Genomic DNA, 13,510 nt, shown 5'->3' on the forward strand with positions numbered 1-13,510 from the left:
CTCCTGACTCTGCAAGGCAGATTTGCTCAGATGGTGCTTCCTCTCCTCTCCATTACCATGCAGCCTTTTTCACATCTCAGGGACATTCATCACCTTTCTACTCTTCACCAAAAAGCCTACACTGCAACACTGAAAGTGATAAAAGGAAAATATCACCCTAAAATCATTTTAGAGAAGTTAAAAAATTTCCATTGGCATATTTGATATTTCGCTATTGTTTTTATTTTCCACTAAAATATACTAATTAAACTTCTGCTAGTTTTACCCAGCATGGAGATCAGGGTGTCTCAAGAAGTGGGCTTTTTAAAACTTCTTTGGTTATCACAAAATAAGAAAGAAATTTTATCTCATTTCAAAAGAAGTACCTGTTGTTTTCATTTATTATTTTCAATGCTTATTTTAATTTCAACTTTAAAGGTGGTGCACAGATGATTATATTCCTATACTCTGACACCTCTAGCTTTCTTGCTCTGGTGCTCCTGGCATTGTCCACCTGTGGGAGCTGTAAGAGGGACAGAGACTTTCTGAATCAATGACTAACACCATTCAGGTATTTGCAGAGACTTTCATTAACGTGGATTAAAGAGTCATCAGAAGGGCGGTGTTACATGCAGATAACTTGATAAAGACGGTGCCCACATCCAGGTTTAACGAACATATTGGATAGTTTAATGTCCCTCTGCACACCCAGAATAACAAATACAGTCTTTGGGAAGAGGGAGGGCAAAATGGGCTGCAAGTGGAACAGGACATGGAGCCAGTGTTCTGCTGCACCTGGCTGACCTCAAACAAGATTAATCATCTCTTCTGCTAAGAAAACCTAATTGTTAAAAGTGCCCTGCTTCTTGCTAAGCTGTTTGCTTTCTGTATTGACAAAAGGCATGAGGAATGTGAGAATGTGCTGTCCTTTAGAATGCAGACTGTATTAACAGGTCTCCTTTCAGCTTTTTGTGCAGAAGGGGTAAAGTAGATCTGACACGAGCAGGACAGCCATCCCTGCACCCCAGGGAACCTGCTGTTCCAATTCCTGATGGCTGCTGTCCAGTGTGTCCTTCAAAACCAACATTCCCCAATGTCCAGAGGCAGAGGGGGAATCACAATTTGGGCTCAATGCCTAAATTCATACTCTTTTCACAGCATCACTAAAACAGAGACATACACATCCACACAACAGCAACCCTGTACGTATACACACAGTCCCAGCTGGTCCACTTGACAAATTTCAGCTCTATTTTTAGAACTTTTATAAACTGATGTCAGTGTTTATGCAAAAGAAGGTGGCTGAGGGCTGGGACTGATGAGTTCTCAGAGAATTCTGTCTAGTTTATAGGTTTATAGTTTATAGGTTTCTCAGAGGATTTTGCTGCTAAGTGAAACAAAATCCATTTGTAATGAGATACATTTTATTTTTATTTAGGAAAGACTCAGCATATAACTGGACCAGGTTAGTGTTAATCCATATTAGTGCTAAATTTGGATCCAGAAATGGCTTCTGGTCATTTGCACATTTTGAGTTTTATGACTGGAAAACAATGCTGGGGGAAGTACAACAGCCTGTCAGGCACAGCCTGCAGGGCCAAAGGCAGAGAATGCAACAACTTGACTTCAGCAATTAAAAAAACACTAACAAACAAACAAGATAAAAAATACACAAAACCCAAAACAGAACTACCACCAAAAAAAAAAAATCCAAAGGAAACAGCACCCCCTACTACATGTAATTGAAATTCTAGCAGGAGTTAGAAAGGCAGAATGCAATGAACAGGATTAGTATTAGACTAAGGGTTTGAGTGAAATTCTTTGCTTATTAGAAAAATGAGAACGAGTGGCAATTTTAATATTCATAACCATAGCCTTCATTTAGAAACTAGTGCCCTAGCACACAGCCTGGGCTTGGCTGCTGTTATCCAGCAGTGCACAGCACAAAGCCTTTGCTGGCACCTCTGGGCTCCTCTGTACTGGTGCAGATCAGCCCCTGCACTTCAGAGAAGACACAGCCTGAAAGGGAGGTAAGAACAGAGGGTCACAATGTGGTGTGCTTTGCTGATCTCTTCTGATGCCCACATGAATCATCTCACAGCACAGCTGTACATTCAAGAACAATAAAAATACAGGAAATTTGCAATTTGCATTACAAAACAAAAAGACATGGCTCAATATCTTGTTCCTTCTTTTGAATATGATTTTTCAGGTTTTCAGTTTCATAGCTGAGGGTTCAATAAGACATCCCTCAAATACTTCCCATGCATGGTTTGAACTACCATGCAAAAGCATGTTCTATCCTCCTGCCTTTATGAAACTCAGCTACGAACTCTGGACCACTTTTCCTGTGTCCTACCAGCCAAGTAAAAGAAAGAAACAAGGGCTGGCATTTCACTAAATGCAGACACGGATTTAAGCACCATTCAGTGAGAACAACTCACTGGCGACTTCCAAAGATCAGCGTAGCTATTGCGACATAGAACGTAACTGAGATGGAAAAATCCTAATCTTCTCCCTGAGATGTTTATTGCCAATGCTGCGGTCCCCTGTACATCTAGCCATCCCTGGTGAGCGTAGGAATTGTATAAGCAGAAAAAGAACAGAACATTCTCAAGAAAGGCTCTGAAAAGCGAAGTGTGATCTCCAGGGTGAGCGCTTGTGCCGTTAAATGTCTGACATCAGATTTCGCTGCAGGCGATGGCAAATTTGTCACCGACTTCAATGGCAAAGTTTGGGCTCCGGGCTCTCTCCTCCCACCACTTTCCCTCGGCCGTGCCCCTTGCCAATGAGATTAGTGGGACAGAAATAGACGGAAGCTTTAAGGAGGACGTAAAGGAAAAGCTGGAGCACTATGTTTGCGTTTGTCCTCAGCTACCAAGAGCTTCCCTGTTTCCAAAGGGCAGAGGTCAGCACTCCCACAGGCAGAGCTGCAGGGCTGCCCTGGACACTGCTTGGAGCCGCTCAGACCCGTTCCCAGTGAAAGGAATCACAGCTTGGAGACATTGATTTTTCCAGCAGCACTCCATATTGTGCTGTGCTAACACACCTGGACCTGTGCTGCAACCCAGGGCTTTTCTTTACAACCCCAATTCCTGATTTTCCTGGGATTTTCAATATTTCAATATCCTGTGTTGCAGGACACAGCGCAGGACAGGGCTGGGATATCCTTTGCCCAGTCAGTGTATGGCACCACCGGTCTGAAACAGATCCCCCTTCAGAGAGGAGAGATAATGACCTGAGCCATTTTACCAGCTTGCTTTGGAAAACCAGAAACTGATGAAATGAAGTAATGCTTGGGTTTGGTGCCTTTAAAACTGCTCAGTGAGCCTGAACACTCTTACAAGCAGTGCCAGGGCCACTTTGTGCCCACAGCACCTGGGCAGGTTCTCAAGGGGAGAAGTTGGCCAGCTCCCTCCCAGCAGCCTCTTCCCTTCCATCCCAGCCCGGACTGGGAACAGCGCACTGGTGGCACTGGGGGAGGTCAGACACTTTTTCTTGCTCTTTGAACATAAATGGAAAACATGTTTTATCATGCAGATGTGTAAGTGATGTCCTGGCAAAGGTAACTGTCCCAGCCAGAAAACACACCATGGTGAACCACAGAAGTATTTTGTAAAGTGTCTCTTTACTGGAAAAAACAGCAATATTCATGCTTTAAAAGTGCAATAAATATATAAACCAAAATACACCTAACACAACCAGCAAAATTCAATTTTAATCTAAATAGTCTTTAAACCAAATGCTACAATAAGAATTTTTTATTAGGTCATCTAACCTCACAATTCCATATTCAGCCTAATATTTCATCTGTTTTTTCCACTCTTGAAAGATATCCCATATGTTATAACTGCCTTCCTTAACTGGCACTTCCATTTTATGGGTTTCTGAAAGAAGCGATTAAAAGTTTGAAATAGAAACTATCAGATAAATACATGATTCATGCTGCGATTTTCCATATGCTGACTACTGCCAACTTTACAACTTGGCAGATGCTGGGAATATCCCAGCTCTACACTTGCAGTCCTCCTCTAGGACCAACAAGAAAACATTTTGTCAGGCTTTAAACACCTGCAGGCTCTCTGGTGTGCTAGGGGTAAGTTCCCAAATTAATATAATTGCTTAACAGAACCTTTCTGTAGCGTGCTGGACTCTGAAGTTTCCCATTTCCCAACAGCTGGCACATTTTCCCCCATTCAGCTTTGAGAATCAGGTGAAGGAAACTGGAAACCAGCATCCAAACCGCAGAAATCTGCAAGGCGGGCGGCAGGTGGGGACGTGCTGTTCTTCTTTGCAGATCATTTGATCCCTTGCAGAGGCTGCAGCGTGGGGAAGGCCAGGGCTGAGGGTCCCGGTGTTATTCCAAGCCTGCCTGTGCCAGGCCCGCACAGCTGGAGCGCTGGAAGGCCGTGGGCAACACCCATCCATCATCCTGGCACTGCCTGCCCCGCTCCTGGCTTTGGCAACTTCACCCCACTGACTTTCTGGAACTGATGCTTTTACAGCACCCAGAGTCTTCCTCTTTCCATACTTTCTCCCATGGTAACCACCCTCACAATAATTTCCCTTTATACCATATTATATTTCCCTATATTTCCCAATATTTCCCTACATGCCATATACAGGACTAAGAGCTGCCTGTTGTAAAAATAATTTAAAGTGATTTGGTAAAATTTATGGGATTTAACTTAATTTTCTTATCAGGTCATCAATATATGCTGCAAAGTATAACTAGAAGCACTGAAAAGTTCTTTAAACGCTGTCACAAATTAAATAGCATTCCTTTTCCCCAGACATCTCATTAAAAGCAAAATGCTTTAGTGCAGCTTGTGAGTGTTCAGCAAGCAGAGGTTGTAAGGACACAGTGATTATCTAAAAGGATCAGACATTTATGCTACATCATTGTGTTGAAGTCAGCTGGCATTTTGGGAGTCAGTCTCTCTGAACATTGCTTTTTGTGGCAGGAAAGACAGACTCCAGGGTACTGTGGAGAGGAAGACACATGCACAGAAAAGAAAACAGAAAAGCGGAGAGAGGGTAAACTCACATGGTTCCTAAATTCAAATTGTTTGGACATGATACCCTCCAGCTGGACACTGCTGAGAAGGACCACACGGCCTTTTCAACAAGCCGAGGGCTCAAGTAGGGCGCTGCAACTTCGGCTCCCAGAGCTGGGAGTGATTTACAGAATTCACTGGTAGGGGGCAACACTGCCCAGAGCTAAACCCTGCGCACACACGGGGTGGAAGGGAGCCACAGCCCGGGTCAGCCAAGGGGAGACCCCAAAAGCACCGTACGCTCAAACTTAGAGCAACTTCAGGTTTTTTTTGAAGAAATATGGCTTTCTTTTTCGCGTACTGGCCACATTCAAAAAGCTGAATGACCCTCAAACACCTCCAGAAGAGCAGGGTACGTTTTTGACTGAAGGGAAGGACAGCCAGCCCTTTGGCGGGGGGACGCGCCGAACGATTTCCAAGAAGAGGGGGACAAGGGAAAACCAAATGAAGGGGTGAAAGGGACGCGATGCGGATGAGAGGCGAAGTTGGCTCTGCGGATCCCTGCAGGCAGGCGGGGCTGCCTCGGTGCCGCCCTCGGCCCGGCCCCGCCCGCCCGCGGGGCCATAAGAGCGGGGGAGCGGCGGTACCGGGAGCGGTGGAAGTGGCCCGAGCAGTGGAGGCACCCCGAGCGGTGGGGACACTGGGAGCGGTGGGAGCACCCCGAGCAGTGGGAGCACCCCGAGCACCCCGAGCAGTGGAAGCAGCCCGAGCACCGGGAGCACCGGGAGCACCGGGATGCAGAGCGCGCTGGTCCTGGCGGTGCGGCACGGCGGGCGCACGGAGCGGGGCGGCCGCCGCCGCAGCGAGCCGGAGGAAGCCGACAAGGGCAGGATGAAGAGAACGATGTGAGTCCCCCCGCCCGCACGCTCGGGAAGCGTTTTCCTTGCCTTCAGGGGCTGTGGGTGACTCCCGCTGCAGGAGCCGCCTCAGGGGACAGCGCTGCTGTCTAAAGCTCTGCGAGCTGTCGTCTTTAACGAGCATCTCCCTCTTCTTCCTTCCAGCATTAAAGATTGGAAAACAAAGTTGAGCTACTTCCTTCAGAACTCTTCCAATTCTAACAAAAGGAAATCTAAGAAGGCAGGGAAGCACCGCAACTACTTCAGGTAAGTTAGGAGAAAGACTTTAAATAACTCGAGTGTTCTTCAAGAGCAGTAAAGCTTGAGCAGAGCAGTCTGATGTTCTCCCTCTCTTTCTGCAGACCTTCCCCTGAAGAGGCCCAGCTGTGGTCAGAAGCCTTTGATGAACTTCTTGCTAACAAATGTAAGTTTCTCTTCAAAAAGGAACATTTGGGAGCAAAGGGATGGAGAAGTTTTTATGTCTGTAAGAGTCTGCTTCCTTCAATGTCAGCATTGTATCTCTCATGGAAAGAGCTCTAATTCTGGTCTTGGAAGCTAAATGCTTTTAGCAGTTTAAAGGCAGAATATATAAAAGTGGTCTTTTTTATAAAAAATGTTAACTAATAATAAAACAAATAATACCTCTGTAGGTTTTTTTTTTTCCCCTGAAATTCACATAGCTAAAATCATGCTTGTCAGCTTGGTTTTGCCAAATGAGAAAAGGGCATTTATTCCCTGAGCTCACTGCATAACCAAACCAAGTGCTTTCCAGTAATGTGGGAAGGATTCTGCAACACAAGTTCAGTGATCTTGGGGTTTTACCATAGCTGTACAAGAAGCAGCGTTCACTAGCAAAGCAAAAAGACTAAGAAACAATAGTACTACTTGTTCTTTGAGCTTGAGTCATCCTTTCCATTGAAAGAATATTCCAGACTATGGTAGTCATATTTACTGCAGTGCAAAGGTTAACAGAGGAGAGCTTATCTATAGAGAAATGTTTTTTTAATGTATTCTCAGGCATCACAGGAGGAAACATAATAATAGAAATGGTTTCATTTTTTGTGTTTGCCTAAGAAGTGGCAAACTCAAAGTAAAACCCGCCCAACTGTCCAAGCATTTACTTGCTTTCAAACATAAATTATGGAACCTTTTTATTGTTATGATATCACTGAAAAAAAATAGACCTACAGCAAAGCATTCTGAAATTGATGTGAGGAATAGGTAAAATCAAGATTCCTGAAATAGTTAATTGATGGTGAGTATTTTTTTCTTTCCTTAGATGGTCTTGCTGCTTTCCGAGCTTTTTTGAAGTCTGAGTTTTGTGAAGAGAACATTGAGTTTTGGTTGGCCTGTGAGGACTTTAAGAAAACTAAATCACCCCAAAAGCTGACATCGAAAGCAAAGAAAATCTACAATGATTTCATTGAAAAGGAGGCTCCCAAAGAGGTAAAGAAAAGCTGCTTAAAAATAAATTCTCTGTTCTATGAGTTCTTATGGCCATTATTTCTCTGAACTCAAGACACAGATGCCAAACTGCATTGCACAAAAGCTCACGGTTAATGTCTGGGTCTGGATACAACTGCCTTTTCACCAAACTGGAAAATGGCAGAAGCAGTGTTGCAGAGAATTTCCATTTTAACTGACAAAAGATGTATTTGAATTAGTTTTGCTTTTGTGCAAAAGAAGAATTTACTTACAGAAAAGTATCTTAAAGAAAATTTCTTAAAGAAAATTCTCCAGTAATTTGACCCTGCAGTAATGGGGTCTTGCCTTTTTCACCTTTTCAGAAGTTGTAGTGTGCATTACACTTACTTGAATTATGTTCTCAGGAGTAATGTCCCTCTTTCTGTATTTCAGATAAACATAGACTTCCAGACCAAGAGCATGATTGCACAGAACATCCAGGAAGCCAACCATACCTGCTTCAGCGCAGCCCAGAAGAGAGTTTACAGCTTAATGGAGAATAACTCCTACCCACGCTTTTTGGAGTCTGAATTCTACCAGGAACTGTGCAAGAAGACCCCTATCAGCAGAGCAGCCCAGGGCACATGAGCGATGGAGAGGAGGGAGAAGCAGCCTCTGGGCTGGCGAGGAAGCCAAGCCACAGCTCACAAGCAGCATCCTGACCCGAAAGGCTGGGGCACCGAGCACTCAGTGTGTTTGCCACAGTGCAAGGACAAACGCTGCCTTGGCTGCAGAGCTGCTGGCCCAGAGTGCCGCTGTTGGAGGGGGTTCAGGGGAGCTGGCAGCAGTGGCAGCCAGCTGCAGGCTCTGCCCTTCCCTTCCCTTCCCTGCCGGCGCTGCAGCGAGACGTGGCCGTGCAGGAGCCCTTCTGTCACTGCCCAGGAGCAATGCGGCAGGTCCGGACAGAGCTTCCTTCTTGGGAACAGAAGCTGCTCTCTGCACTTGGGCACTGCTGGGAACTTGAGTAATTGCCTATTTATTTTTCCTAAACATCCCCCAGTGCTGCTGTTGTCAGGCTCGGTGTGCTCACACCGGTTCTGTTACTGCCTGCAGCTGCCAAGAGCTGTGCTGGGTTTCTGTGCAAGCTCCTCACAGTAACAGCACTGTGAGGGGAGGAAGGGATAGAATAACTCTGTTCCCAGAGGAACAGGTTCTGCAGCTAAAGTATGCAGGGCTGGGTTGTGTCAGCAGGGCTGTGCGGGGCCAGACTGAGGGCAGAACTTGGCCAAGGCGAACAGGAGCTGTATAGTATTATATTTATATGTGGATTATGATTGTGTTGAATGCTGCAATGTCATAATTCTGTCTTGAAGACAGCAAGCTTCAGTGAAGTTTTGTTTTTAATAAACTATTTTGATACAAAGCTTCTTTTGTTGCCTAATTTGTGTTGCACACACAGATCCATAGAGAGTATGGAAACTGTGGGTCCTGGGTGAGATCTTAATAGGGCTAATTTTAAAGCCATTGGCTCTTAATCTATGAAGTGAGTTTTCTGATTGGGTTTTGCCAAGAGAATAAAAACCTGCAGAGCTTGAAAGCTTAACAGGGAGACATTGTTGAACCACATCCTCTGTCCCAACAAGTCTGTGAAGCAAGTCTCTAAGACATGTTAGGCATACATTCAGCTATCTGAATATCTATGCCAGACCACACAGAGCAGCAGTGCTGCTGTAGCTCACAGAATGCCACTGGGAACACGGGCACCCATTGTACTGTACCTGCTCCTGCCCCACCTCTGCTTCAGAAAGGGTTTAGGAGGACTTCAGTATCACAGAACCTGTGCAAAGTCAGGAGCGGCAATAATACAATAAAGGCATTTGACTCCCAGCTACGTGACAGGGGCTTAGGGGAAAGTTTCTGGTCATTGTTATGCCATTGCTCAATTCACAGCTTTGTTTATTTCACAGGTATCCACAGCAGTCACTTCTGTAACACTCCACTTTTCCAAGCCTTTTCGAGAAAATTCTAACAATGGTATTTTCTACTTCAATTATACATCCAAAAAGCTGCTCAAAAGCAACTCCTTCAGGTCTGTATATGTGCATTGCAGGAGAGGAGCCTACAAGAAAGATGGAGGGGGACTTCTCACACGAGCATAGAGTGACAGGAAAAAGGGGAATGGATTCCAACAGAGCAGGCCAGATTAAATTAGACATTAGGAGACGTGAGCTATTAGATTAGATGTTAGGAGGCAGAGCCTTGCCGTGAGGGTGCAGAGGCACTGGACCAGGTAGCACAGAGATGCTGTGGCTGCCCCATCTCTGGAGGTGCTCAAGGCCAGGTTGGACAGGGCTTTGAGCAGCCTGGTCTGGTGGGAGGGTCCTGGCCACCCTGATCATATTTAGGCCTTCTCCCAACCCAAACCAGTCTATGATTACATGAGGACTCTATGTATAGTGGAGTGAATACATACCCACAGATATACTGGCTCCATGCACAGAAATTCATTTGGTACAGCTCCTACCTTGCATTAGCTAGCTGGAGCTGTGAGAGCCAGCTCTCATGCAGCTACATTTGCTGATCAGTTAAGTCTGCATAAAGAAAGCACAAGAAAAAGCCATCCTGATAACTTCCTGCAACAGAGGTTTTTTTACTAACAAAGGAAAACAGATTTGTGCTCATAATTGCTTTTGTGATATAACAAAATAAAAAAAAAAATAGCCAGAAGTATACCTATTAAATACTCAGACCTGGAGCAGGAATAATTCCATGAAGATTCAACTGTTCCAATTTGGGATGTGGTAATTAACCACTGCTGGTGTCTGGTTTTAAGGAAATAAACATTTCTAGTTTCAGCAGGTGCCTGAACTACTTATAGCACAGTATGTAGAGGAAATTAAATGGGGCTGTTAGGCCTGGCATCCCTGCCTGAGGCTCTCCTGGGGTGTTTTTAAAATCTGACTCATGAGTATTGAGCTTTAGGAGGGCCATGCAGGCAGTTCTGCAGCTGCCACAGAGCGAGCCACTGGGCTGGCAAAGCAACCAAGCCTTGCTGAGTCCCTGGCACAGTCTGTCTGCAGCACAGAGAGGCCTGGCTCCAAGGCCAAGCTGTGCAGCAAAACAACCTCGTGTATCAACAGCAAAAAAAAAAAAAACCCAAAACGCCAAAAAAACCAAAACAAAAAACCTCACAAAAAAAACCCCCATCATTTTAGTCAAATCCAACATACAATGGTCCTTCCAGTTGCTGCTTTTTCATTTTTAATCTATTTTCCCAACTCCTAGGAGGCAGCTTCACTAGAAAACCAGGTACTACATGCACATTGGGAGTGCTGCAACCCGAGATATTGCTATGAACATTTCCTGTGGAAATAAAACCCCAACAATTGTTTTAACAATTGCTGGTTCTGCACTCCTGGCAGCCTTGCAGCTGCTGTAAAAATTGGTACTCTGGTATCAGTATCCAATGGCAACAAGTACTAAACTGCTCCTTCCCCCACAGCCCATCCACATTCACACAGCCCCACTCCCAGCAGACTGCCCACAGCCAAACACGCGGTGATGGCAGGGACAGGACTGGTGTGGGGACAGCAAGGGGGGGGTGACAGAACTGGGGGCCTGCAGGCCAAGGTGTGGGTGCTGCTGGCCAGGGCACTGTCCCTTTTTTAGAATCCATCAGATTACAAAACTGCCCCTGTCCATATTCACTATTTGGGTTATGGGCTGGAGCTGCTGAGGCAGAAACATAAGAAGGATCTCAGTGAATAGCTGCAAAGAGCACAGAACCTGGAGCAATGTGTAAACAAGCCTGGCACTCACGGGGAACTTGCTGCAAAGAGCAGAGGAGTGAGAAGTGGGCATCTGCAGGACACCCCAGCACCTGGCTGCTGCCTGCAGCCACACAGCCAGCCCAGACTGACCCCGAGCAAGTGGCTGCCAGCCCATGCCATCCTAACACAGCTGATAACTGCACACAGGTCTGAGGGTCTGGAATTGCTGAAACACCCCAGCAAACCTGGAATAACAGCAACTTCTAACTATCCACATATCACTGTTTTTAAACCGGTGTCACGATAGTTGGTGTTCTTCTTAGCTGCTACAGGCAAGCGGTTTCCCTATTCATGTATCACAAAAATATACACCTCTCACCTTTATGACAAGGAAGAGAAATTCAAAATTGCAACTGGAGTATCTCTAGTAATTCCTCAAACAACAACTTGATGCAAAGACTACACAATTATTTTAGAAAGCAGTAAATCTAATTTTTTAAACCAAACACATGATTTTTAGAAACTAGGTCAGGAGTTTCAGCTGACCACATCCAGCAACAATTTGGGTTTTGAAGGGCTTACCCTGACACCACAGCACAGGAAAGCTGATGGACAGTCCTCCATGCTGCCAAGAGGCAACATGGAAAATAACCTTCTAAAGCACAGCACCAAGGCTGCTGACCCTCATCAAGTGCTCTGTGGCACAGAGGCTGGAGAGGGCCTCTGAGAGCAGGGCGAGCTCAGCAGCCAGGATGATTCACCACTCCAGGAGAATGGGAAAGCAATGCCACGCAGTAAACAAATGGCAGTGCAGGGACCTTGCTCCATGGATTTGTGTATTGTGGCTGAAAGATAAAACCACACTATAAATACAATCTGCTTCTTCACTTGAAATTGCAGCTCTCCCTTTGGAAAAGGGGACAGTAATGATGATTTAAAGGGTTGTATAGGCACGTATATATGTGTGTGTGGAACTTTGTAATCTGGCAACTTGAACAGACAAGAAATGTGACCTTTAGAAATAGTTTTAGGATCTTGATGGGTTTTGGTTGGTTTTGTTGTTTTTTTTTTTTTTGTTTTTTTGGTCCAGATTTAACTTATTGTGATTCAGGAGGGGGAAAACTGGTCAGAAGCTGGGACAGCATCCCAAATTCAATTTCCTTCAGGTGGAACAGCTAACATGTGCCAGGGAGCAGCAAGGCTTCTACATCAACACAAGGTGCACCCCAGAGACAGCCCAGAAGCAGGAGCTGTACGGGAGGCTGCAGCTACTGCAACATTCTGGGGGAAATGGAGGCACCTCTAGGCTGAGCTGAAATGGAGCCCCCTCCAATGGGCAGCAGGAGGGGGGTACAGGAGGGACTGGTCAGGGCAGTCAAACCCATCAGTGCCCTCAGGGCCCTGACACAAATATGTCAGGAGATGTCCTTTTCTGAGGGGTCCTGGGCTGTCCATATGAGCCCATCGGCTCAGACTGTTTCTGAGGAGGCTCCACAGTCAGATTTTCAGTGAACACCCTCCGCAATTTGCCTCATTGAGTTCTTTAGCTGTGCTAATTGGCATTACCCTGAGTGCTTTGACTGGGAAACGAGGGCTGGCCAGCCCAGGGAAAACAGTCCCACTGTTAGTCTACGTAGGAGTTTCAAATGTGAGTGCTTTGGCAATCTTTCATTAAAATAATCATTTAGATCAGAGTTTCCAACAGCTACAAAGTACCCATGAGCAGCAATTAAAAAATGTTCCATTAAAAATATTAAATATTCCATTCAAGATAATCTAATTGACATAAATTAGTACTTGTGTTCCCCAGCCAGTTTTCCCACTTGGGATCTCGTGGAATAAGTTGCATTTCTGCGTTACAGATTTAGACCGGCGGCTTTTTGGATGCGAGCCTGCTTTTGGGCTTCCAGGGGATGTGGTACTATTATGATATTTACAGGGCTCGGAAAATCGGCTGTCCCGTATGGAAAAGACATTCGGGAGCAGAGTGGGCAGTTTAATGAGCTGGTGTGTCCCTTTGCCTTTGGGGTGTCTAAGGGAAATGGAAATAGCAGGAGCACGGCAGAGGGGCTGTGCCGGCACCTCCTGACCCGAGCATTGCTGCCAAAGGCCCGGGGGATTGCCGGGTTTGCTGGGAGCAGGCGGAGCAGGTGGGGCTGAGCCCGGGAGCTGTCCCCAGTGTCCCGGGGTCACCTCAGCTGTGGCAGAGCCTGCCGGGCTCCCCGCTCTCTGCGAGCTCCGTTCTGGGAGATTTTGTGCCGGGCGAGGCTGCCCTGGCCGGCTGCTGCCCAGGCTGTGGGCACAGGAGAGCTGTGTCCTGTGGGCAGAGAGGAGCTGTGTCCTGTGTCCTGTGGGCAGAGAGGGGAGCTGTGTCCTGTGTCCTGTGGGCAGAGCGGAGCTGTGTTCTGTGGGCAGAGAGAGGAGCTGTGTCCTGTGTCCTGTGGGCAGAGCGGAGCTGTGTCCT

The 13,510-nt window shown here is 46.2% G+C and overlaps 1 protein-coding gene across 1 annotated transcript; it reads left to right on the forward strand.

Moving 5' to 3' along the window:
* Nucleotides 1-5,614: 5,614 nt before the first annotated feature.
* On the forward strand, nt 5,615-8,700 carry RGS2 (regulator of G protein signaling 2). The gene is made up of 5 exons (XM_015615717.3): nt 5,615-5,881; nt 6,038-6,139; nt 6,235-6,296; nt 7,152-7,318; nt 7,730-8,700. Exons 1-5 carry the CDS (start codon nt 5,772-5,774, stop codon nt 7,922-7,924), a joined length of 636 nt encoding a protein of 211 aa, XP_015471203.1. The 5' UTR covers nt 5,615-5,771; the 3' UTR covers nt 7,925-8,700.
* The last annotated feature ends 4,810 nt before the right edge of the window (nt 8,701-13,510 follow it).

Source organism: Parus major, unplaced genomic scaffold, assembly GCF_001522545.3.
Source record: "Parus major isolate Abel unplaced genomic scaffold, Parus_major1.1 Scaffold246, whole genome shotgun sequence".
NCBI lineage: Eukaryota > Metazoa > Chordata > Aves > Passeriformes > Paridae > Parus > Parus major.